This window comes from Schistocerca cancellata, chromosome 6 (genome assembly GCF_023864275.1).
Source record: "Schistocerca cancellata isolate TAMUIC-IGC-003103 chromosome 6, iqSchCanc2.1, whole genome shotgun sequence".
NCBI classification, from domain to species: Eukaryota; Metazoa; Arthropoda; class Insecta; order Orthoptera; family Acrididae; genus Schistocerca; species Schistocerca cancellata.
The window spans coordinates 577,623,748-577,650,564 of NC_064631.1; the positions used below are offsets into that span (position 1 = coordinate 577,623,748).

The following is a 26,817-nucleotide window of genomic DNA, read 5'->3' on the forward strand; positions in this document are numbered from 1 at the left end:
ATTACATACCAACATCAGTAAAATTGGTTTGCTGGAGAATTCTTGAACATATTCTCAGTTCGAATATATTAAATTTCCTTGAGACGGAAAAGCTTTGGTCCGCATATCAGCAGGGGCTTAGAAAGCATCACTCGTTTGAAACTCAGCTTGCCCTTTTCTCACATGATATCCTGTGAACCGTGGATGAATGGCAACACGCGGATGCCATATTCTGAGATTTGTGGGAAGCATTTGACATGTCACTTCGCTGCAACCTGTCAACAAAGGTGTGAGTATATGAAATAGGTTCCCAGGCATGTGAATGCTGTGAAGACGTATTAAGTAATAGAGCCCAGTGTATTGTCCTGGATGGTGAGTGTTGGTCAAAGACAAGGATATCATCAGAAGTCCCCCGAGAGTGTGATTTGATGGAAAAAGTGAGCAGGAAACTGCAACTGTTCACTGATGGCATTGTGGTATACGGAAAAGTATCTTCATTAAGTGACTGTACATGGTTCAGGATGGTCTGTACAAAATTTCTGTTTGTTACAATGAATGGCAGCATGCTCTTAATATAGAAAAATGTAAGTTAATGCAGATGAGTAGGATAAATAATCCCCTAATGTTCGAATACGGTATTGTATGTGTGCTGCTTGACATAGTCATGCCAATTAAATATCTAGGTGTAACATTGCAAAGTGAGAAGACCTGGAAAGAGCATGTAAGGTCAGTAGTAGAGAAGACTTTGGTTTATTGGTAAAATTTTAGGGAAGAGTGGTTCACCTGTAAAGGAGACCGCATACAGGACACTAGTGCAACCTGTTATTGAGTACAACTCTAGTGTTTGGAATCCTCACTAGGTCAGATTAAAGAAAGACATTGAAGCAGTTCAGAGGTGTGCTGCTACATTTGTTACTGTTAGGTTCAATCGACATGCAAGTATTACGAAAACATTTTGAGAGCTCAAATGGGAATCCCAGTAGGGAAGACATTATCCAGTATGCAAAATGCAATTGAGAAAATTTAGAGAAGTGGCTTTAGGGATGACTACAGAAAGATTGTACTGCTGCCAGCGTACATTGTAAGAGAAATTAGGGCTCATACGGAGGCATATATGCAGTCATTTTTCCCTCACTCTGTCTCAGTGGAACAGTGGAGGAAATGACTATTAGCAGTACAAGGCACTCTGAGCCAAATACCGTATGATGGCTTGCAAAGTGTGTACATACGTATAGGAGTAAATTTGTCAAGTTTGATCTTGCACTGATCTTTTTTCGATGAAGCATAACCTCATTTACATGAAGTCACAGAACAGTTGACATTGGGTGCTGAAAATCCTCGCCAGTTACACATAGAGAGTCTGCGTGTTGTGAAAACAAGAATTTGTATGTAATTAGTCCATCACAAATTATGAGAGTGATTTTTTTCCATCAGTCCATGATTTCTGATGAGAACATGAACAGTACATTACAACCTATGTTCAGAAAACTAACAACTAATGAAAAGACGTATGGTTATTTCATTCAGGACAATGCGGGAGTCCTCAAGAATCCATGGCAGTATAATTACATATTTTTGATAATAGGATACCAAGGCATCTCATAACTTGTGTACTTTTCTCTCTGTTAAAACTGATCAACCACCTGCCACTCTGAGCAATGGGTCTCTCAATTGTGCAGTGATCAGGGCTTGCCTACAAGAGTATTGGTCCCCATTTAACTTCAGAAACAGTGCTTGCATCATACATAAAATATGTTTTACATTCAGCTTTATCTGGAACTGTGTACATTGCTGTATCATATTCTGCTGTTACCTGCACGTACACATCTGGAGTGATGTATCTGTCCTGATCTATTTCTTTTCTTAGCCTTTTTCGAATATTTGCTACTTTACAGCAGTAAATGAGGTTGATGGTCCTATGTTCACCTGTAATGGGATCACACATTATTTTAGCAGGTCGTGCACAGACTACACTGTTGGTCTCGTTTCGTATGGCACTCATAGATGTGAATCACCAGGTCATCCAGATGCTGCGCCCACGTGGCCCTGTATCTAACATTTGTAAATCATTGCTTCTCACACCGTTCTGTAACTATAGATATTTCAGAAAAAGTCTACTGTCATACTTTGGATGCAGCACTTATCACTTCTTTTTTCCCCTCTTGAATAATACTCTGTAATTTCTTAAAACAAAAGAGAGGGAAAACTCTACTCAATCATGACTTCCTAGTTCCTTGAGTTTTACAAATACTTTATTTTAAAAATATAATTGCTCATTGTTATTTGGACCTGATTACAAAGCAGTCAGTACATCCAGATATTTAATGTACAATGGACAGTACAAAATGAACCTTCGAAGCGATCTGTCACTTTTTTTTTTTAAAAAAAAAAAAGACTGTGACAGCAATACTTACTGCTGTCAGAAGGTTCTAAGAGAAGCACACTCACTGTCTTTTCATTCAACCATTAAATAATAAAACAGTCAGTATTTTTCGCAACCTGTCTAAGGCATTTGACTGTGTGAATCACAGTATTCTCTTAGATAAACTGGAGTGTTATAAGATTGTTGGTAATGGTTAATGCCATATCTAACCAAATGAACGCAAAAAGTTTTACTTAGTAAGTCAACCAATATAGTCCGGGACATAATTCTGACTGGGGAGGAATCAATCACATATGGGGTTCCCCAAGGCTCAATCTTAGGTCCACTATTGCTTCTCATATATGTAAACGATCTTCCATCTAACATACAACAAGCAGAATTAGTTCATTTTGCAGATGACACTAGTATTGTGTTCAGTCAAAGCATATGTAATGAAACAGAAAAAATGGTAAACAATATTCTTAAAAGTATCATTGACTGGTTTTCTGTGAATAGTCTCACCCTCAGTTTTAAAAAGACAGATTGTATTCAGTTCTTCACCTCCAGGGGTACTACACCAATGATAAATGAGGAAAAATTAGATGTAGTGGAGACTTCAAAATTCTTAAGTGTCCATATCGATGAGAATTTAAACTGGAAAAAGCCCATTCTGGAATTCCTAAAAAAAAAACTCAGTTCAGCCACATTTGCACTTTGGATCATTGCAAATCTTGGGGAGAGACAAATCAGTGAGACGACATGTTCCACAAATTTTCATTCAATAATGCCAAATGGAATAATGTTTTGGGGTGTAACTCATCTTTAAAAAAGAAAGTCTTCATTGTTCAGAAGGATTCTGCAAGAGCAGTGGGGGTGCTCACTCATGACTGTCATGCACACATCTGTTTAAGAAGTTGGACATTCTGACTATTGCTTCACAGTATATTTATTCCCTTGTGAAGTTTGTTGCAAATAGTCCACAACATTTCAAAAGGAACAATGATGTACATATTTACAATACCAGAAAGAAAATTGATATCCAGTACTCCACATTAAGGTAGCTCTTAACACAGAAAGGTGTACACAATGCTGCAACAAATTTGTAATCAGTTAAACAGTGATAAAAAATGTCTGACACATAGAAAAGCAAAATTTGAAAACAAGCTGAGGAAGTTTCACCACAATTTGTTCTATTCTGTAGAAGAATTTCTGTTATTGTGACATGTAAAAGGTAATAGGTAGAAATTAGTAACTCACATGTGTATATCCTTTTTAAAAAATTGCAATGTGAATGTAACTAATTGTGGTTCTTCAGCTTCTCCCAGCGCACTTCATGTCAAAATAGTTAACTTGTGAACTAACAGATGTCAGTGTGCAACTGGCACAATATTTCACAAAATTGACTATGTGACCAGCACGAGGCTTCTCTATCTCTCCTCCCCCCCTCTCCCCCCCCTCTCCTCCTCTCCCCCTCTCCCTCCCCCTCCCCCTCACCCTCCCCCTCCCCTCCCCCCTCCCCCCTCCCCCCCTCCCCCCCTCCCCCTCCCCCCCTCCCCCCTCCCCCCTCCCCTCCCCTCCCCCTCCCCCCCCTCCCCCTCCCCCCCTCCCCCTCCCCCTCCCCCTCCCCCTCCCCCCTCCCCCCTCCCCCCCCCTCCCCCTCCCCCCCCCTCCCCCTCCCCCTCCCCCTCCCTCCCCCTCCCCCTCCCCCCCTCCCCCTCCCCCTCCCCCTCCCCCTCCCCCTCCCCCTCCCCCCTCTCCCTCTCCCTCTCCCTTTGATCGGCCACTTCATCGGTGGAGTGGCCAATCGGAGGGAGAGGGGAAGGAGATTAAAGTGTGGTGCCAGCCCCCATCAGTCAGTTCATCAGCACACCTGATGATGGCAACATGGTCATTTACCAAAATATTGTGCCTGTGGGACACTGGAATCTGGCAGCTCATCCATGAACTGTTTCAAACTAATTAATTACTATTTTCATTACTGGTCATCCAAACTTTTTCTTTGAAATGCTGTTTGGTTCATTTGATATACCCAGTACCTTTCCTTTAATTTTGATTACGATTTTCCTCTGTTCAACTGAAACATCTGTGTCCTTTCTACACTCGATTTCTGTTGAAAATTTGTAATTGTTAGGGAGGATGTCGATTTTATTTTTGTCTTCTGAATCTGCTATGTGAAGTTCAACTGCTTTGACATGGAACAATTTTCCTCTCATTTTCATTCTTGAATTTCTCATCTCTCATTGTCTTATGATTGTGTGTTTTGGGAGCTACAAAATTTGTATGAAATAAGTGATTCTCTTCTTCTGCATTACTGGTGATAAGGCCAATATGTTGACAAAATGTTCGATTGGAGATAATCTCCTAAATTCTTTATTTGCCGTGTACAAACTACAAAGATTAGAGTCCGTAGGGAGTCTTTTTGTTTCATACATACATGTTGAAATACCATGTGTATCATTTAGTGATGGTATAAATGTAGTAAGAAAATACCTGAAAAAGTGAAAATAAGTTGGGAGTAAAAGAGACCACTCACCGAACAGCAGAAGCGTTAAGTCGTCAACAAGCGTGCACACACACACACACACACACACACACACACACACACACAAGAGAATGAAAACTTTGCTAGCTTTCAGAAGAAATCCTTAAAGAGTTTTCATTCTTATTTGCATATGTCCCTGTCGACAACTCAGTACTTCTGCTGTTCACTGAGTGGTCTCTTTTATTCATAACTTATTTTTGTGTATTTATGTGTGCAATTAAAATCTCCGTAGCATCCCTCTCTGCACTAATAGTTATTCCCTTTTTTATCTGCAGTTGTTACTGTATGTGATGTAAATTGCAGGTAATGACAGGGAAAGAGAAGAAATACTTATGTCTAAATGGTTCACATTAGTCAAACAAGAAAAATGCGTTGCTAAGGAGACAAATGCAGCTGAATATCCTGTAAGTACACACTTTAAGTGTAAATGTTTGAGGAGTGATAATATTCTAAAGATCCATATTCATGTAAGACAAGTTTTTCTTTAGATAGTGCACAATGCCAGTGACAGTCTGAATGTCTTAATTATCAAATCATTGAGAAAAATTATAGTAAAAAATAATGCTCAGACTAAATATAAAAAAAAGTAAAGAGAGTGTGTCAAGCGACATCAGATTGTCACTTACAAGAAACCGTTTCAAAAGGCAAATTTGGTGAAGAAAACTAAGAAATTGCAAAGAGACAGAATGGTTGGAACGTACTTACCCTTAAAAGGAAAAATTGTATTGTTGCCTATAGAGAAATTTAAAAGTAAAAATATTAATCCTAGCTTTCGTCTTCTTCCTCCTCGTCCTCGCAACAGATGGTGTCCGAGTAAATTGCCACTTCTTTCTAACCTTCTGCAACTTTTCCTTCTATCCTCCCTTAAGAAGGCTCAAATAGTTAAAAAATCTAGGATTAGTGGTTTCACTTTTAATTGTAGCTATCAGCAGTATTCGAATTTTGCGTGCTTAAAGTAAGTACTGGCCAGTCATTGTACACCATTCAAAAACAGATAGATTTATTAGTAGCTCTGTACTATGTAGATGTGTTTGATTTAAATTTGTGTTAGGTCTGTATTATCATTTGCTGTGGTAGCAATCAATTTATCTTTTGTTCAAGTGCAAGCATATTCCTGTTACTTTTCAGTACTGCTGTTGTTGCCATGTGGAAAGGTGTAGCTCACATTATCACAGAATTTGGTGTTGCAAGTTCTCAGTAATTTTAGTGTATGTACACTGTGTTTTTGTGAAATAGTTGCTAAATGTACTGAAAAATCCAACTCTGACAGAAGTAAAATATTTTCAGTTGGTGGTTTATTTTGAATAATGGTACCAGGCAGTTGAAGATGCTTTGCATACATTTGGAACAATATGTCGTAATGAATTGTTTGTTGGAAATCATAAATTAATTGTAACTACTAAATGATGTGATGGATAATACACTCCTGGAAATTGAAATAAGAACACCGTGAATTCATTGTCCCAGGAAGGGGAAACTTTATTGACACATTCCTGGGGTCAGATACATCACATGATCACACTGACAGAACCACAGGCACATAGACACAGGCAACAGAGCATGCACAATGTCGGCACTAGTACAGTGTATATCCACCTTTCGCAGCAATGCAGGCTGCTATTCGCCCATGGAGACGATCGTAGAGATGCTGGATGTAGTCCTGTGGAACGGCTTGCCATGCCATTTCCACCTGGCGCCTCAGTTGGACCAGCGTTCGTGCTGGACGTGCAGACCGCGTGAGACGACGCTTCATCCAGTCCCAAACATGCTCAATGGGGGACAGATCCGGAGATCTTGCTGGCCAGGGTAGTTGACTTACACCTTCTAGAGCACGTTGGGTGGCACGGGATACATGCGGACGTGCATTGTCCTGTTGGAACAGCAAGTTCCCTTGCCGGTCTAGGAATGGTAGAACGATGGGTTCGATGACGGTTTGGATGTACCGTGCACTATTCAGTGTCCCCTCGACGATCACCAGTGGTGTACGGCCAGTGTAGGAGATCGCTCCCCACACCATGATGCTGGGTGTTGGCCCTGTGTGCCTCAGTCGTATGCAGTCCTGATTGTGGCGCTCACCTGCACGGCGCCAAACACGCATACGACCATCATTGGTACCAAGGCAGAAGCGACTCTCATCGCTGAAGACGACACATCTCCATTCGTCCCTCCATTCACGCCTGTCGCGACACCACTGGAGGCGGGCTGCACGATGTTGGGGCGTGAGCGGAAGACAGCGTAACGGTGTGCGGGACCGTAGCCCAGCTTCATGGAGACGGTTGCGAATGGTCCTCGCCGATACCCCAGGAGCAACAGTGTCCCTAATTTGCTGGGAAGTGGCGGTGCGGTCCCCTACGGCACTGCGTAGGATCCTACGGTCTTGGCGTGCATCCGTGCGTCGCTGCGGTCCGGTCCCAGGTCGACGGGCACGTGCACCTTCCGCCGACCGCTGGCGACAACATCGATGTACTGTGGAGACCTCACGGCCCCACGTGTTGAGCAATTCGGCGGTACGTCCACCCGGCCTCCCGCATGCCCACTATACGGCCCTTGCTCAAAGTCCGTCAACTGCACATACGGTTCACGTCCACGCTGTCGCGGCATGCTACCAGTGTTAAAGACTGCGATGGAGCTCCGTATGCCACGGCAAACTGGCTGACACTGACAGCGGCGGTACACAAATGCTGCGCAGCTAGCGCCATTCGACGGCCAACACCGCGGTTCCTGGTGTGTCCGCTGTGCCGTGCGTGTGATCATTGCTTGTACAGCCCTCTCGCAGTGTCCGGAGCAAGTATGGTGGGTCTGACACACCGGTGTCAATGTGTTCTTTTTTCCATTTCCAGGAGTGTAGATATTGGCTTAAGTAACAAATTTTCTGTTTTCACATAACCACACACTCATAGTGACTGTTTCGGACAATAGGATTGAAATCTGCATAACATGTTCTTATTTATTTTGAGGAGACATTAAATTCAGGCAATGTACAGCAGCAGTTTTGTTCCAGTATTTTACTATTTGAAATATATGCTTTATTTTCAGTGAGAAAGAGGATGATCTAGAAAGAAGATCTGAGCTGTTAAACAGAGAACTTCGCAGTATATTGGCGATTGAAGGTAAGTTTGTAAGTATGAATAGCGACAATAGCAGCTACTGCTGCTTCCAAATTGCAAGGTTCCATATTGCAAATACTGAATTGAAATTAACATTGAAATAAACAACTGGGAATAAGATACATATAACATAGGGCCCCTATCTTTTATTTTAAACAGTCATCTCGAAATTACAAAAAGTATTTTCTGTTTACTTAATCTTTTTCAATGTGGAAAGTAACACCAAACTGTAGAATGCTCTGCACAATGTATCCATAACCTTTAGATTTATTTGTAGTGGGATGTACTTTCAAGTGGAAAAATTACAGTTCTGATTGAAATGTTGTCACAATGAGATTTGAAAAAACTTGGTCCCAAAGTATCTTCCACTAAGAGTTAGGTGAGATAAAAGTGGTTTGTGGTTAATTAAATGTTGAGAAGCCAAGGATCTGTCTGTTAAAGATCAAATTTAGCAGAAATTCAGTTGCAAGAAAAAGTGACCCTGACCGTAGTCTTTTTCTTCCTTGCCTGTCTTTCAAACATTAGAAGCTTAAAATGTTAGCAATTCATCACCACACCCTACTGCCATTTGCTTATATGTTCAGTGTTGGATAACAACAACAGTCTGGAGACTGTGTAAGTGAGACATCAGACTCAACATAAGTATTTCGTCGAAGCATGTAGTCCTTTCACCCATAGTTATAGTGCCTGGCACACTGAAGGGTGTGAGAAACATATAAAATGTATGAATGCGGGGGTAGAAAGAACTGTTGCATTTCGTAGTAACACTTACCATTACTGCCATAACATATCAAAGCAGGCTTGCAAATTTGATCTAAATTCCTTGTTTCTGCTATAAATGCTAACATTCTGGACATACCACACTGGCTGGTAAGGAACAAACTATCTGTGATAATTCCAGAAAGATGCACATTAAAAGGGAACACAATGCACATCATCTCCATTTTGCATGGGCTGATCTATTAATAGTAATATGTGGCGTAGACTCCCAAATGTTGAAGCTTACAAGTGTGCAGGGCCGTAAAACTGCAATTTTTTTTCCAATGCTATTAGCATTTGTTGCTAAAAGATCTATTTCCAAAGTAGAATCCACAATGTAAACTATTTCATCTGACACAATACTAATAGTTGTAAATGGAAAGGCAATTGTAAAAGAGCAAAGGCTGCAGTCTCATCCAAGATGACATTGCCCAAAGGAAAGATACTTATGCATTAAACTCCCAAAGTCTCTTGCAAAAAAGATGTAATATTCAATATCTCCTCATTAACAATTTCTGCATAAAAAATGAAAACTACAGATAAAAGTAGGAGACGTTAAGAAAGCAGTGTTAAACTTGCAGACTTTAACACACGGCCTATCGCTGTAACACTTATTTCACTGTTAAGTTGACGCATTGTTGTTCTAACCTACACAGGTTCCTTATCTGAAATTTGGCCATAGACCGACTGTCTTGTGACCAAAAATAGGGCCCTTACATATCCTCGCAATAACAGGCACTGAAACTACATATTGTTCGAAGTTTAATTTACGGAAATTACAATTAAAACTTAACTCATTAAATTAACTGACTACATTGAAAAATTGGTTGTTTCTAAGTTTCTTCTACTACATGGGTTAAGCCGAATTATTTGCTTTAATCATGAAATTAACAAATATAGTTGCGTAAACAATACTTTTGACAAAACTATTAATTACTTTGGAATTAATTAAGGTCATGCTTTGCTAACGTGTTTTCAAACAGAGCCAAATAAATACTTCAAGATTACTAGCATATTGTCTTCCAGATGTTTATGATTAATACAGAATTTATATTTATTTATATATCAATAACAGAATTCAAGTTGTGAAACAATTACTGATTTCACTCTATAATAGTCCAAATAAATTAGAAAATCAATTACATACAAAAAACTAAGCTCAAAATAAGATCTGGTGTTATATTCTTTAAAACTGATGGCCAACCTTTCTCTTTTATGAAAATGCAGATTATATTCACTGTTAATGGAACTTAATTCAAAAATTAAGAAACACATTTAAATTGGCAGATGGCAAAAGAAGTGGGGAAGTAAAAATACCTCAGCTTGTTTTGCCACAAAGTGGGCTCATAAACTGTTGTTGTTGTGGTCTTCAGTCCTGAGAATGGTTTGATGCAGTTCTCCATGCTACTCTATCCTGTGCAAGCTTCTTCATCACCCAGTACCTACTGTAACCCACATCCTTCTGAATCTGCTTAGTGTATTCATCTCTTGGTCTCCCTCTACGATTTTTACCCTCCACACTGCCCTCCAGGCCGGCCGCGGTGGTCTAGCAGTTCTGGCGCTGCAGTCTGGAACCGCGGGACTGCTATGGTCGCAGGTTCGAATCCTGCCTCGGGCCTGGGTGTGTGTGATGTCCTTAGGTTAGTTAGGTTTAAGTAGTTCTAAGTTCTAGGGGACTTTGACCTAAGATGTTGAGTCCCATAGTGCTCAGAGCCATTTGAACCATTTGAACTGCCCTCCAAAACTAAATTGGTGATCCCTTGATGCCTCAGAACATGTCCTACCAACCGATCCCTTCTTCTAGTCAAGGTGTGCCACAGACTCCTCTTCTCACCAATTCTATTCAATACCTCCTCATTAGTTATGTGGTCTACCCATCTAATCTTCAGCATTCTTCTGTAGCACCACTTTTCGAAAGCTTCTATTCTCTTCTTGTCCAAACTATTTATCATCCATGTTTCACTTCCACACATGGCTACACTCCACACAAATACTTTCAGAGATGACTTCCTGACACTTAAATCTATACTCGATGTTAACAAATTTCTCTTCTTCAAAAACGCTTTCCTTGCCATTGCCAGTCTACATTTTATATCCTCTCTACTTCGACCATCATCAGTTATTTTGCTCCCCAAATAGCAAAACTCCTTTACTACTTTAAGTGTCTCATTTCCTAATCTAATTTCCTCAGCATCACCTGACTTAATTCGACTACATTCCATTATCCTCGTTTTGCTTTTGTTGATGTTCATCTTATACCCTCCTTTCAAGACACTGTCCATTCCGTTCAACTGCTCTTCCAGGTCCTTTGCTGTCTCTTACAGAATTACAATGTCATCGGCAAACCTCAAGGTTTTTATTTCTTCTCCATGGATTTTAATACCTACTCCAAATTTTTCTTTTGTTTCCTTCACTGCTTGCTCAATATACAGATTGAATAACATCAGGGAGAGGCTACAACCCTGTCTCACTCCCTTCCCAACCACTGCTTCCCTTTCATGTCCCTCGACTCTGATAACTGCCATCTGGTTTCTGTAAAAATTGTAAATAGCCTTTCGCTCCCTGTATTTTACCCCTGCCACCTTCAGAATTCGAAAGAGAGTATTCCAGTCAACATTGTCAAAAGCTTTGTCTAAGTCTACAAATGCTAGAAATGTAGGTTTGCCTTTCCTTAATCTTTCTTCTAGGATAAGTCTTAGGGTCAGTATTGCCTCACGTGCTCCAATATTTCTACGGAATCCAAACTGATCTTCCCCGAGGTCGGCTTCTACCAGTTTTTCCATTCGTCTGTAAATAATTTGCTTTAGTATTGTTCGAAATGATTTTCAGAGAATGTACTTAGCACAGTTTCGGAGGATATTTCATGTGCACTTGTGGATTCAAACATTTATTTTCACCACCAGCTATAATTGTATGAGTTGGGTATGTGTTTGAAATTAGACTCAGATTTTCTTTGAACCTTTCAATAATTGTATCATCTGTGTTGGGAGGTTGGTATATAAATAATTTCTCAAATCACATACCATGTGAGAATGTGCTGTATGCTGACATCACATTGACAACAACAGGTGAAAAGTTTCGAAGTATTCAGAATTGCAATATAGATATAATTAAGGTGACAAAATCACTGGTGTCTGGCCAACCAGCTGTCCAGTAAATAAACAGAAACAGAACAACTAGAAATGAAGTCTGACAGTAAGAATGTGAAATTACTTGGACTTATGATTGACAAAAGACTGTCGGGGCGTGGACACACAAATTACTTTAGCAGCAAACTAGCAAGAGTTTTGGTTTGTTACATAAATTAAGATAAAATGTCACTAAGAATCTGCTAATTTGCTCTTATTATGTGTTCTTCCACTCACACACACAATACGAAGTACTGCTGTGCGAAAATGTGTCATAGTAGCTTACATTTTTCAGTGGCAGAAGAAAGTCGTTAGATGTATTCTCTGTCTGCCCCCCCTCAGAGAGACTTGCAGAAATCGGTTCTAAACACTTAGCATAATGACAGTCTCCAGAATTTATATCTATTGCTGTCTAATTTTGTGCTGAAGAAATTTAAATCAAACTTAGACTCCCACTCTCTCTCTCTCTCTCTCTCTCTCTCTCTCTCTCTCTCTCTCTCTCTCTCTCTCACACACACACACACACACACACACACACAAAATACCCATAAACATATGAGCGTTACATTTAAAACTTTGCTAAAAGAGTGAGAATTTTACACAGATGGTGAATTGATGGAGAGTAATTTCCAAGAATTGCTCTTCTAGAACGTACCAGTTAACTGACAGCTTCAGGATAAATGTATCACAGGCAGCTACAAAAAGGATGGTAGAAGAGTGGGTGAACTTGTGAATGCTGAACTTACTGTGATGGATTTGCCTAATAGGCAAAACACACAATAATAATAATAATAATAATACTTAAGTAAAACATAACTGGAAGTTGATTTTAAAACTATAGCATACAGCTAGGTATCCTGTTGGAATTGGCATGACATTACCTCCCTCCAACTATTAGGAGTCTGCAGCTCGTGGTCTCGCAGTAGTGTTCTCACTTCCTAAGCATGGGGTCCCGGGATCGATTCCTTATGGGATCAGGGATTTTCACCTGCCTTGAGATCACTGGGTGTTGTTGTTGTCTTCGTAATCTCCACCACCATCATCATTCATCCCCATTACAGTCAGAGGAAGGCAGTGGCAAACCACCTCCATTAGGACCTGTCCTAGTACGCTGGTGCCCATCTCCTGCATCATTCCCCTACGCTCTGTCAAGAACCATGGGACTTCATTTCCAACCATTATGAGGACTTACCCAGTCATGTATTTGGGGGGAGGGGGGGGGGTTCCTTACAGCTTAATATTGACTCCTAACCATGGTACAACTTGACAATTTTCACAGTAATAAATCATTGCATTGCCAGATGTGGAAGAAATTGCAAAATTACAACGAAAAAGCCCAGGCTGACAAGGACTAAACCGCGTACCTTTGAGTTTACTCTGTTACACTTAGCCATACAATATCGTCGTATAATTGAAAAATTTTACAACTTCAGCCCTCTATTTAAGCTGTTATTACATATTCTTTATACTGAATACAGTTGTTTACTACTTCTTTAAAATGTGTTTTGAACTAATTTGATAATAAACAGCTTTATTGACTCACATCCATGACACTCTTAATACTCCTCTTATTTCTTACACAACTTTCACAAATTATTTTATACCTGATTCAGTTTGCCCAGAAACCTTTTTTTCCCAGTCCATGTCAAATGCATTTTCTGAGTACACAAATATTATGCTTTCTGCCTAGTCTTCCTCAAGATATCTTAAACAGCTGTTAATTAATGTAGAGTAATGAAATTACAGGTATATACTTGTCTCAGTAACATTTTTTAAGTAATTAACATTGCAAGATCACTGGTAAACGTGAGATAAGTAATTGCGAATGTGAAATGCTGGTACATTAATAACTGGTGCGACCACCAGAACGTTGTATGCGAGCGTGCAAATGTGCTTGCATTTTGTTGTACAGGTGCCAGATGTCAGTTCGTAGGATGGAATTCCGTAGCTGTTGCCCTCGGCCAGTCAGTACAGGTACGGTTAATGCCGGTTGTGGAAGACATCGGAATTGTCATTCGATGATATCCCACGTGTGCTCAATTGCAGAAAGGTCTGGTGATCGACCAGGCCGAGGGCAACATGTCAACTCTCTGTAGAGCAGGCTACAACAGCGGTATGTGGGCGAGCATTATCCTGTCGGAAAACATACTGTGGAATGCTGTTCGTGGAATAGCAGCACCACAGGTCGAATCACCAAATAGACGTACAAATTTGCAGTCAGGGTACACGGGATAACCACGAGAGTGCTCCTGCTGTCATACAAAATTGCACCCCAGACACACAGCTGTATGTGTAGGTCCAGTGTGTCTGGCACATAGGCAGGTTGGTTGCAGGCGCTCAACTGTCCTCCTCCTAACCAACAATTGGCCATCACTGGCACTGATGCAGAACCCGTCTTCATCAGAAAACCCAACAGACTTCCATCCTGCCCTCCAATGAGATCTTGCTTGACATCACCGAAAACGCAAATGTGGGTGGTTGGGGTCAGTGGAATGTACACTACATGTCATTTAGATGTCGTTGAAGAAACCAATTTGTAACAGTTCATTGTGTATGTAGTGCCAACTTCTGCTCAAGATGCAGCTACATATTATGTTTCATGTGCCACAGCCATATGCCGAAAATGATGGTCTTCCCTGTGAGTAGTGCCAGGAGGCCATCCGGAGCGCAGTCTTCTTTTGACACTGTACGTCCTCATGACCACCACTGCCAGTAGTCGTGTACAGTGGCTACATTCATGCCAAATCTTTCTGCAATATCGCAGAAGGAACATCCAGCTTTTCATAGTCTTATTACACGACCCCATTCGAACTCGGTGAGATGTTCGTAATGGCATCTTTGTCACCTTAAAGGCATCCTTGACTAACATCGACTCAGACCACATCCAAACTCAAAGGTAACTAATATTCATGTCTGTTACAACATGTATTTAAGTCAAACCTTATTTACATTCTCAGTGTGGCACTACCAGCACCACTCTTATGTGATTGACATGAGATTTGAACAGACATTATCATTCAGATGTAGAAACACACCTACCAACTTTCATTTGCGTCACACAACTCTTTCTTACTGGTCTGTGTTTTTTCTGTCAGTGCATAGTTTTAGGAAGTAATTGAGAAGTACTCATGTTCAGAACACTCTGTTCCTTGTGTACTGATTTGCCCTTTTTTTTCATGTGCAAAAGATAATTGTATCTTTTGGCCATAGGTGGTAGCAGTTGCGCAAATACTCTGAAACCTCTTGTTAATAGTTGCTCCTGAAACATAACGGTTATTCTGCGAGTGACAAATACCTGATGTGGTTATTCTGCAGAGGGTTAGATAAGTTGTAATCAGAATTTATATGAAACATTGTACAATTCATAAACAGACATAATGTGAACAGATTTATCATATATGATGCAGAGGGTTACTAGAGGTTCAGTATCACGAAAATGGAGGTGTCAAGGCCTATATCACGTCAGTACAAGAACAAGTAAGTTCCCAGAATGAAGTTTGGAAGGTATGAGATGAGTTACTGGTGAAATTAAAGCTGTGAGGATTGGGTGTGAGTCGTACTTGGGTAGCTCAGTCAGTAGAGCACTTGGCCGTGTAAGGCAAAGGTCGCCCAGTTCGAGTCGCGGTCCGGAATACAGTTTTAATCTGCCAGGAAGTTTCAAAAACTAAGTTGTCAAAAATTTTAGGAACAAGTCATATGAAAAATGGAATGGAACATGTAACACAGATACTCAAAACTAAGGGCAAAATATGGCAGATTTTAAACAGTTGCTCAAGGTGGTGTCTACAAAAAGGAGGGAGTGTCACCAAAGCAGCAGTTAGAGATTGACATAGTTTACAGAATAACTACTACATTACAATTGGCTGTTGTGGTGGTACAACTGATAGTGCTGTTGACATACATACTGGTGTGAAGTTGTTGCTGCATAATACCAACAACACAGGCTGCACCACTGGGCTTGAGCAAATCAGAGTGAGCAATAAAGTGCAGTGCTGTTTGTAGATAGAAGTATGCCATCTGATGATTGTAAATACAGTATTCGTAAATTTGCAGTTGCAGCTAATGTTACCCATTGATGCTGCAAACTGAATGTGCTGTGTTGAATGAGATAATCTAACATGTCTGTTGGGCACTTCTTTATTCAAAGCATGCTGCAACTTTTCAAAACTCTAAAATGTGGCATATGTAGAAGCAGCATTCATCTCATTATTTAAAATCATGTGTGTATTGCAGAGTGGCAGAAAACAGAAGAGCAGAAGGTGCGTGAAAATTTGCTGTTAGATGAGCTGGTAACCATTGTAAACAAGAGAGATGAGCTTGTCCATCATTTGGACACCCAAGAAAGAGCGTGAGTATAATTTATTTAATTATTTCAGCACATGTGTGAGCGTGCCTTGTAATTGGCAGTATGCTCTGTAACTAAGTGGTCAAGCTGGACCTAGTTATATGAATTGTCAGTTTGTTTTTCTTTGTGCTTTCAAATGTGGGAAATTGGGTGTGATCCACCTGCTACCATTCTACTCTTTTGCCTAATTATTTTTTTCTTCTCCTACAAATAATTCCAATTATGTACATAGCAAGTGTATACAGAAATGTCAAGTACTTAATTAAGTTATACTTGAGACAATTGTATTATGTACTTCTTAATTTAACAACTACTGATTCCGAAGGCATAGTTAGATTTACAGGAAACTTCTTACTCCGAAATAAATCAGTAGTTGAAGTTGTTACAGTGCCAAGCAGCTGGGAAAAAGTCATTAGTAATCAGTAAATCTGAGGAAATTTGGGTAGCTAGTTGGATACCCATAATTCCATTCATTACAGCAGTCACTTTACCTTTTTCAAAAATTCATTAATTAAGAAAATATCCTCAGTTAAAGGTTTGCCTTGCCCTAAGCACTTTTGTCATTTAAGCTCTTCAGCTTGTGTAATTGGCAGGTTTGGTGTTAAACTTTTGTTGCTATGATTTTCCTGAATCATATAATGCATTTAGTTTCCAAATTAAGCCACTAATTAGAAAATAATCCAGATTAGCAAAATTATGAACATCAAAATTTTACGTGAACATAGGTCCACTTGTAGGCACACAGTGTATCATTCAGACAGTACCTTGAATTTTTGTACTTTTGTGATCACTTAACATAGAGTTAAACCAAAATATTTTCGGACTGAATGAATTTACAACAGCACTAAATAGCCACCTTGCAGTATTATACACAAAATGTGATTATGGAGTTCACAGAATATCATAACACCAGTCTTTATACACACCCCAACCACATATTGGCAGTTAGGATTCAACCAGTGAATAGCTGTGTGTAACCAGCTGCCTTATTTGTAAAAATTTTGGAGCTAGCAATCACTAAAGCAACATATCTAAGTCAGATCTTGTAATCACAATATGTACATAAAAACCAGTGGTGCTGCTGCTTGCAGTGTGGTTGCGAGTGCAGTGTGGTTTTTATGTGAATACCGGGCTGGTCCCCACATCCCGCCTCAGTTACATGACTCGCAGTCATTTGAAACATGTTCGCACTATTTCATGATTTACACTAGACGCGAACAGCTTGGGTGCTCTGATTCCATCCAGGGGTGTACGGGGTGGTGGCAGGAAGGGCAACCGACCACCTCTTCAAATTAACCATGCCAAATCTGATTGTAGCAATGCCGACCCTGTGAAATTTGCAGGATAAGGCACAAGCGAAAGAAACAAAGAAAGAAAGAATGTGAAAGTGAGATAAGAGAAATGTTAGTTGTGAACTTATTCAAAAGGTACCACAGAATTATTGTACCAGTGTCGGACATCGATGAGTAGGATCGCTTGCTTGGTTGACTCAGTGACATACAACAAACTGAAAATTAGATGAGGAATTGCATAAAGAAATGGTCTTTGCTCACTTGGGTTCAAATCAAAGTAATTATGCCAATAAGTAAACTAAAAACCTATGATGTTGTTTGTGTTATTTCTTAATTTAGTTAAATAGTCCTAACAATTTTCAGCAATGGACTAAGAATTTAAAAGTGCTACCAAGGAAGAATAAGCAACAAGTGGCAAGTACATTTTGCAGTTTAACTGACTGATGGGATGTAAATTTTGAGACTTGCGAAACATTTTGGGGGAAGTGTTTCTCCTTTCAGGTGGTTTTAAATGGTAGTAAAAGCTCTCACAGAGAAAGTACTTAATTTGTTCCAGATAATATATAATAATGGAGTTGTTCTTTTGTGGCTAGTTAATGCCGCGCGGGATTAGCTGAGCGGTCTAAGACGCTGCAGTCATGGACTGTGCAGCTGGTTCCGGCGGAGGTTTGAGTCCTCCCTCGGGCATGAGTGTGTGTGTGTGTGTGTGTGTGTGTGTGTGTGTGTGTGTGTGTGTGTGTGTGTGTGTTTGTCTTTAGGATAATTTAGGTTAAGTAGTGTGTAAGCTTAGGGACTGATGACCTTAGCAGTTAAGTCCCATAAGATTTCACACACTTTTTTTTTTTTACTAATGGGTGTGCATGAATATTTAAGAATACCATTTGAGAGCCCTGTTATGGACCAAGTGCGCCAACATGTGAAGGTAAGCCCATTCTAATAATGAAATCAACAGAAGTTGCTCACTACTGCAGATACACCACTCGTAAGTTACAAGGCTCTAGCGGAGGGACATTTTGGTATGGAAATGGTGGCAAATTTCAGTGTAGAAGTGTTTTTAATAGTTGGTTCATTTAGAAAGAGAATTAAAAAGCTGTGGATCATCATTGAGATTTGAGTAGCTTTGTAAAAAAGCGGGAAGATCACATTTAACTTACATTCTGTGAATTAAGTTATCATGGTTTGGTGCAACTCTCCGTGCTAACAGTGCAAACCTCTACATCTCTGCGTAAATACTGCAACTTACGTTTGTCTGAACCCACTTACTGTAGTCAAGCCTTGGTCTCACTCCAATTTTTACCCCTCCCCGCCTCCCCACCACACCTTTTGCTCCATTACCAAATTGACAATTTCTTGATGCCTGTCAATGTATTCCTTGCAGTGCCACAAATTTGTTTCCTCCCCAATTCAATTTGGTATCTCTTCCTTATCTAATCTTCAACAGCTTTCTGTTGCACCACATTTCAAAAGCTTGTACTCTCTTCTTGCCTGTTCATGTTCATCATGTACATTTCACTTCCACAAAAGACTCCAGACAAATACCCTCAGAAAAGACTTTCTAACATTTACATTTTATTGTGTGTTACCAAATTCCTCTTTTTCCAGAAAAGCTTTTCTTTGTATTGCCAGTCTGCTTTTTATATTCTCTGTATTTTTCCCACCATAACTTGTCTTCCTGCCTAAATAATGCAAAAGAAAATGCATTAGCTACATTGAGTGTCACACTTCTTAATTTAATTGCCTCAGCATCACCTGATTTAGTCTGACTACATTCAATTAACCTTGTTTTACTTTTGTTAATATTCATCTTATAACCTCTTTTCAAGACCCTATCCATTCCAGGCAACTGCTCTTCCAAGACTTTCGCACTCTATCTCAGAATTACATCATCAGCAAACCTAAAAGTTTTTATATCTTCTCTGCAAACTTTAATTCTTTTTCCAACTTTCGCAAATCACTCAGTGTACTGATTTAGTAAGAAACAACACTTATCTGACTCCCTTCTCAACTACTGCTTCCCTGTCATGTCCTTCAAATCTTATAACTATAGACTGGTTTCTGGACAAGTTGTGAATAACCCTTAGCTCCCTGTATTTTATCCTTACTACCTTCAGAGCTTCAAAGAGTATATTCCAGTCAACATTGTCAAAAGCTTTACTTAAACATACAAATGTAAATGTAAGTGATGTAAAGGTAAATGTGTTGTTCTTGAATCTATCTTTTAGATAAGTCATAGGTCAATATTGTCTCGTGTATTCGTATTTTTCTTCAGAATCCAATTGATAATCACAGAGGACAGCTTTTAGCCATTTTTCCATTCACCTGTAAATAATTTGTGATAGTATTTTGCAACCATGACTTACTAAACATAATGGTTCAGTAAAATTAATCCCTGCAAGCAGATTAATATTAATCCCTGCAAGCAGGGAATTTTTACATTCTTCTTTACATCCTACTCCCAAGGTCCATCTTCAGCTTTAGTCTTCTGTTATTCTGTCATATTCTTCTCGGAATGTCATATCTCTTATGTTCATCTGATTCCTGTGTCATTCTGTGTTATTGTCTTGAAGTTCATTTTCCATGTGTAGTTCTGAGTGTCTTCCTTCCCACTTTTCAGCCTTCCCTTCTTTGTTTAGTGCTGGCATGGCATCTGAGCTCTTAATATTCATGCAGGTGCTTTTCTTTTCTCCAAAGCTCTCATTGCCTATAGACTGCCCATTTTTCTATTTTTTTAATAAGCTGTATTCCCTATTTTTTTTAATGAAATGCAGTATATTGTGTTATCCAATTATTTCTACTGGACCTGGCCCTTTTTCCAATTTCATCTTCTGCTGCCCACACTACTTCACCTGTCAAAGCAGCTCGTTTGTCATCCATTGTATTCATTTTCCTAGTCTCAATCAGTTATTGCCTAATGCTCTGTTTGAACTTCTAATCATCCTCTGATGCTTTCAATTTATCTGCTCCCATCTCCTACATCTCTTACCTTTCTACAGTTCCTTCCATTTCAATTTGCAATTCGTAACCAATAAATTTTTATCAGTGTCCACATCTGCCTTAAGAAATTTTCTCCAGTTTAAAATTTGGTTTTGAAATTTTTGTCTTAACATTATGTAATCTGTCTGAAACCTTTTAGAATCTCAATGTCTCATCCATTTATGCAGCCTTCTTTTGCGATTACTAAACGAAGTGTTGGCGATGATGTAAGTTGTGCTCTGTGTGTGCGTGCCTCCTGTACTCTCCAATTGAGTGTACAGGTGTTTTCTTTAAAGTTTTTGTCAAGTTTCCATTTTCTACAGTATAGACAAAAGATCTAAGTGTGTTTCTTTCATTGAATTATGCAAAACGGAATCTTACGTGTAATGTCAGCTTGCATTTGCACAAACATTTCCTGGTGTACACATTCCCAGTGATTCAACAATACATAGCTTGGTGAAAAAATTTCAAGAGGCTGGACGCATGTTAGACAAATGAAGGTGTAGAGTCCTTAAACTGAAAATGAATTAGATGAGGTAGGAGAGGCCTTCAAAAGAAGTCCGAGAAAATCACCATTCCATTCAACACTTCAGACTGGTGAGTAATACACTCCTGGAAATTGAAATAAGAACACCGTGAATTCATTGTCCCAGGAAGGGGAAACTTTATTGACACATTCCTGGTGTCAGATACATCACATGATCACACTGACAGAACCACAGGCACATAGACACAGGCAACAGAGCATGCACAATGTCGGCACTAGTACAGTGTATATCCACCTTTCGCAGCAATGCAGGCTGCTATTCTCCCATGGAGACGATCGTAGAGATGCTGGATGTAGTCCTGTGGAACGGCTTGCCATGCCATTTCCACCTGGCGCCTCAGTTGGACCAGCGTTCGTGCTGGACATGCAGACCGCGTGAGACGACGCTTCATCCAGTCCCAAACATGCTCAGTGGGGGACAGATCCGGAGATCTTGCTGGCCAGGGTAGTTGACTTACACCTTCTAGAGCACGTTGGGTGGCACGGGATACATGCGGACGTGCATTGTCCTGTTGGAACAGCAAGTTCCCTTGCCGGTCTAGGAATGGTAGAACGATGGGTTCGATGACGGTTTGGATGTACCGTGCACTATTCAGTGTCCCCTCGACGATCACCAGTGGTGTACGGCCAGTGTAGGAGATCGCTCCCCCCACCATGATGCCGGGTGTTGGCCCTGTGTGCCTCGGTCGTATGCAGTCCTGATTGTGGCGCTCACCTGCACGGCGCCAAACACGCATACGACCATCATTGGCACCAAGGCAGAAGCGACTCTCATCGCTGAAGACGACACGTCTCCATTCGTCCCTCCATTCACGCCTGTCGCGACACCACTGGAGGCGGGCTGCACGATGTTGGGGCGTGAGCGGAAGACGGCCTAACGGTGTGCGGGACCGTAGCCCAGCTTCATGGAGACGGTTGCGAATGGTCCTCGCCGATACCCCAGGAGCAACAGTGTCCCTAATTTGCTGGGAAGTGGCGGTGCGGTCCCCTACGGCACTGCGTAGGATCCTACGGTCTTGGCGTGCATCCGTGCGTCGCTGCGGTCCGGTCCCAGGTCGACGGGCACGTGCACCTTCCGCCGACCACTGGCGACAACATCGATGTACTGTGGAGACCTCACGCCCCACGTGTTGAGCAATTCGGCGGTACGTCCACCCGGCCTCCCGCATGCCCACTATACGCCCTCGCTCAAAGTCCGTCAACTGCACATACGGTTCACGTCCACGCTGTCGCGGCATGCTACCAGTGTTAAAGACTGCGATGGAGCTCCGTATGCCACGGCAAACTGGCTGACACGACGGCGGCGGTGCACAAATGCTGCGCAGCTAGCGCCATTCGACGGCCAACACCGCGGTTCCTGGTGTGTCCGCTGTGCCGTGCGTGTGATCATTGCTTGTACAGCCCTCTCGCAGTGTCCGGAGCAAGTATGGTGGGTCTGACACACCGGTGTCAATGTGTTCTTTTTTCCATTTCCAGGAGTGTAGTATCTGCTGTGCACAAACTCAAACTGAACCTCTACAAGATAGTGGTAGTGCATCAACTGACTAACTCGGATATTATTGCTCAGTGTCTTTATTGGAAGTGGCTGTTACAGTCTGTGCATGATGGGGAGGTTGATCCTGAAATGCTCTTTTTTTTCTGATTAAGTGTGGCTCATTTGTGAGGGTACATAAATTCACAGAGCAGTGAACTCTGGAGTTCTGCAAATCCTCAGCAGTTACATTGGCAGTCTCTGCAGGATGTGAAAACGGGAGTGTGTTGTGCAGTTAGTGCAAGACAAATGATTGGATCAATCTTTTCCTGTGAAACATTAACTTCTGATAGGTGTTGTTGTTGTGATCTTCAGTCCTGAGACTGGTTTGATGCAGCTCTCCATGCTACTCTATCCTGTGCAAGCTTCTTCATCTCCCAGTACCTACTGCAGCCTACATCCTTCTGAATCTGCTTAGTGTATTCGTCTCTTGGTCTCCCTCTACGATTTTTACCCTCCACGCCTCCCTCCAATACTAAATTGGTGATCCCTCGATGTCTCAGAACATGTCCTACCAACCAATCCCTTCTTCTAGTCAAGTTGTGCTACAAGCTCCTCTTCTCCACAATTCTGTTCAATACCTCCTCATTAGTTATGTGATCTACCCATCTAATCTTCAGCATTTTTCTGTAGCACCACATTTCGAAAGCTTCTATTCTCTTCTTGTCTAAACTATTTAACGTCCATGTTTCACTTCCAAACATGGCTACACTCCATACAAATACTTTCAGAAACGGCTTCTTGACATTTAAATCTATACTCGATGTTAACAAATTTTTCTTCTTCAGAAACACTTTCCTTCCCATTGCCAGTCTACATTTTATATCCTCTCTACTTCGACCATCATCAGTTATTTTGCTCCCCAAATAGCAAAACTCCTTTACTACTTTAAGTGTCTCATTTCCTAATCTAATTCCCTCAGCATCACCCGACTTAATTCGACTACATTCCATTATCCTCGTTTTGCTTTTGTTGATGATCATCTTATACCCTCTTTTCAAGACACTGTCAATTCCGTTCAACTGCTCTTCCAAGTCCTTTGCTGTGTCTGACAGAATTACAATGTCATCGGCGAACCTCAAAGTTTTTATTTCTTCTCCATGGATTTTAATACCTACTCCAAATTTTTCTTTTGTTTCCTTTATTGCTTGCTCAATATACAGATTGAATAACATCGGGGAGAGGCTACAACCCTGTCTCACTCCTTTCCCAACCACTGCTTCCCTTTCATGCCCCTCGACTCTTATAACTGCCATCTGGTTTCTGTACAAATTGTAAATAGCCTTTCGCTCACTGTATTTTACCCCTGCCACCTTCAGAGTTTGAAAGAGAGTATTCCAGTCAACATTGTCAAAAGCTTTCTCTAAGTCTACAAATGCTAGAAACATAGGTTTGTCTTTCCTTAATCTTTCTTCTAAGATAAGTCGTAAGGTCAGTATTCCCTCACGTGTTCCAACATTTCTGCGGAATCCAAATTGATCTTCCCCGAGGTTGGCTTCTACCAGTTTTTCCATTCGTCTGTAAAGAATACGCGTTAGTATTTTGCAGCTGTGACTTATTAAATTGATAGTTCGGTAATTTTCACATCTGTCAACACCTACTTTCTTTGGGATTGGAATTATTATATTCTTCTTGAAGTCTGAGGGTATTTCGCCTGTCTCGTACATCTTGCTCACCAGATAGTAGAGTTTTGTCAGGACTGACTCTCCCAAGGCTATCAGTAGTTCTAATGGAATGTTGTCTACTCCGGGGGCCTTGTTTCGACTCAGGTCTTTCAGTGCTCTGTCAAACTCTTCACGCAGTATCATATCTCCCATTTCATCTTCATCTAGATCCTCTTCCAATTCCGTAATATTGCCCTCAAGTACATCGCCCTTGTGTAGACCCTCTAAATACTCCTTCCACCTTTCTGCTTTCCCTTCTTTACTTAGTACTGGGTTTCCATCAAAGCTCGTGATATTTATGCGAGTGGTTCTCCTTTCTCCAAAGGTCTCTTTAATTTTCCTGTAGGCAGTATCTATCTTACCCCTAGTGACATAAGCCTCTACATCCTTACATTTGTCCTCTAGCCATGCCTGCTTAGCCATTTTGCACTTCCTGTCAATCTCATTTTTGGGACGTTTGTATTCCTTTTTGCCTGCTTCATTTACTGCATTTTTATATTTTCTACTTTCATCAATTAAATTCAATATTTCTTCTGTTACCCAAGGGTTTCTACCAGCCCTCTTCTTTTTACCTATTTGATCCTCCGCTGCCTTCACTATTTCATCCATCAATGCTACCCATACCTCTTCTACTGTATTTCTTTCCCCCATTCTTGTCAATTGTTCCCTTATGCTCTCCCTTAAACTCTGTACAACCTCTGGTTTAGTCAGTTTATCCAGGTCCCATCTCCCTGAATTCCCAACTTTTTGCAGTTTCTTCAGTTTTAATATACAGTTCATAATCAATAGATTGTGATCAGAGTCCACATCTGCCCCTGGAAATGTCTTACAATTTAAAACCTGGTTCCTAAATCTCTGTCTTACCATTATATAATCTATCTGATACCTTTTAGTATCTCCAGGGTTCTTCCATGTATACAACCTTCTTTCATGATTCTTGAATCAAGTGTTAGCTATTATTAAGTTATGCTCTGCACAAAATTCTACCAGGCGGATTCCTCTTTCATTTCTATCCCCCAATCCATATTCACCTACTATGTTTTCTTCTCTCCCTTTTCCTACTCTCAAATTCCAGTCACCCATGACTATTAAATTTTCGTCTCCCTTCACTACCTGAATAATTTCTTTTATCCCATCATACATTTCATCAATTTCTTCATCATCTGCAGAGCTAGTTGGCATATAAACTTGTACTACTGTAGTAGGCGTGGGCTTCGTATCTCTCTTGGCCACAATAATGCGTTCACTATGCTGTTTGTAGTAGCTTATCCGTACTCCTATTTTTTTGTTCATTATTAAACCTACTCCTGCATTACCTCTATTTGATTTTGTATTTATAACCCTGTATTCACCTGACCAAAAGTCTTGTTCCTCCTGCCACCGAACTTCACTAATTCCCACTATATCTAACTTTAACCTATCCATTCCCCTTTTTAAATTTTCTAACCTACCTGCCCGATTAAGGGATCTGACATTCCACACTCCGATCCGTAGAACACCAGTTTTCTCTCTCCTGATAACGACGTCCTCTTGAGTAGTCCCCGCCCAGAATCTGATAAGTATGTGACCAATATACTGCATATCTCTCTCTCTCTCTCTCTCTCTCTCTCTCTCTCTCTCTCTTGCTTTTAAAAAGAGAACTAACACCTACAGTCGTTTCATACAGGACAATGCAAGACCACACATCACCAATGCTTTTATGACAACAATATGAAGTGTTTTTGATGATAGGGTTGTTGACTGGCCTCAATCATCTCCAGATATAAAACACTGTGGTTCTTATCTTAATGTTAAAATATCAGGTGTATGCATACAATCCCCATACACTCAAAACAGAAGACAGGGTTTGACTAGTCACTTCCCAAATTTTGGCAACCAAAATTCAGGAGAATAAAGGTCCAAACCTGTGTCCAGCCATCCTGATTCAGGTTTTCTGCAATTTCCCTAAATCGCTTCAGGCAAATGTCAGGATGGTTCCCTTGAAAGGACATGGCCGACTTCCTTTCCCATCCTTTCCTAATCCGATGGGACCGATGATCTCACTGTTCGGTTCCGTCCCTCAAATCAACCAACCGACAAGCCAAAATTTGTCAGGTGTTTGGTAATGTGTTCATAAGATCTCAGGCTGCACTTACCATGGAGGGACATCATTGGGAGCATGTGTTGTAAATAAAGGTGAGCTTAATTTAGTCAGACTGCTTCACTGTTTACGCTCAACTTGTGAGAAGTTCACGCTGCCATCATGCAACGGATGCAGGGGGCGACAGCCAATAAATCTGCTGAGTGAGCTCTGTTCTTCCCGCAGGCATTGTTTGTGAAACACAGTGTACATGAATTTTGTTAAAAGGTCATTCAAAAACTCTAATGTTTGCTGCTGATGATGATACAAGCATACTAATCAAGGACTGAAACTCACTTTACCATACACAGCCCAGATGGTAGATGAACTGGTCTACAACTGGTTCGCAGGCTACACAGAAAGTCGTAGTCTTACAGAGACTCATAAGATATATAAAACCAGAAAACTGTCCTTCCTGTACCACAGGCAAACATTAATCCTCATTAACTAAAAGAAACATGGTGTGTAA

The 26,817-nt window shown here is 40.8% G+C and overlaps 1 protein-coding gene across 1 annotated transcript in view; it reads left to right on the forward strand.

The window, feature by feature from the left end:
- LOC126190757 (EH domain-binding protein 1) overlaps window positions 1-26,817 on the forward strand; it is a 205,896-nt gene that overhangs the window by 166,432 nt on the left and 12,647 nt on the right. The window contains 4 exon segments of the mRNA XM_049931272.1: window positions 5,187-5,239; window positions 5,241-5,287; window positions 7,920-7,993; window positions 16,111-16,225. Of these exon segments, the coding sequence (XP_049787229.1) occupies window positions 5,187-5,239; window positions 5,241-5,287; window positions 7,920-7,993; window positions 16,111-16,225 (289 nt within the window).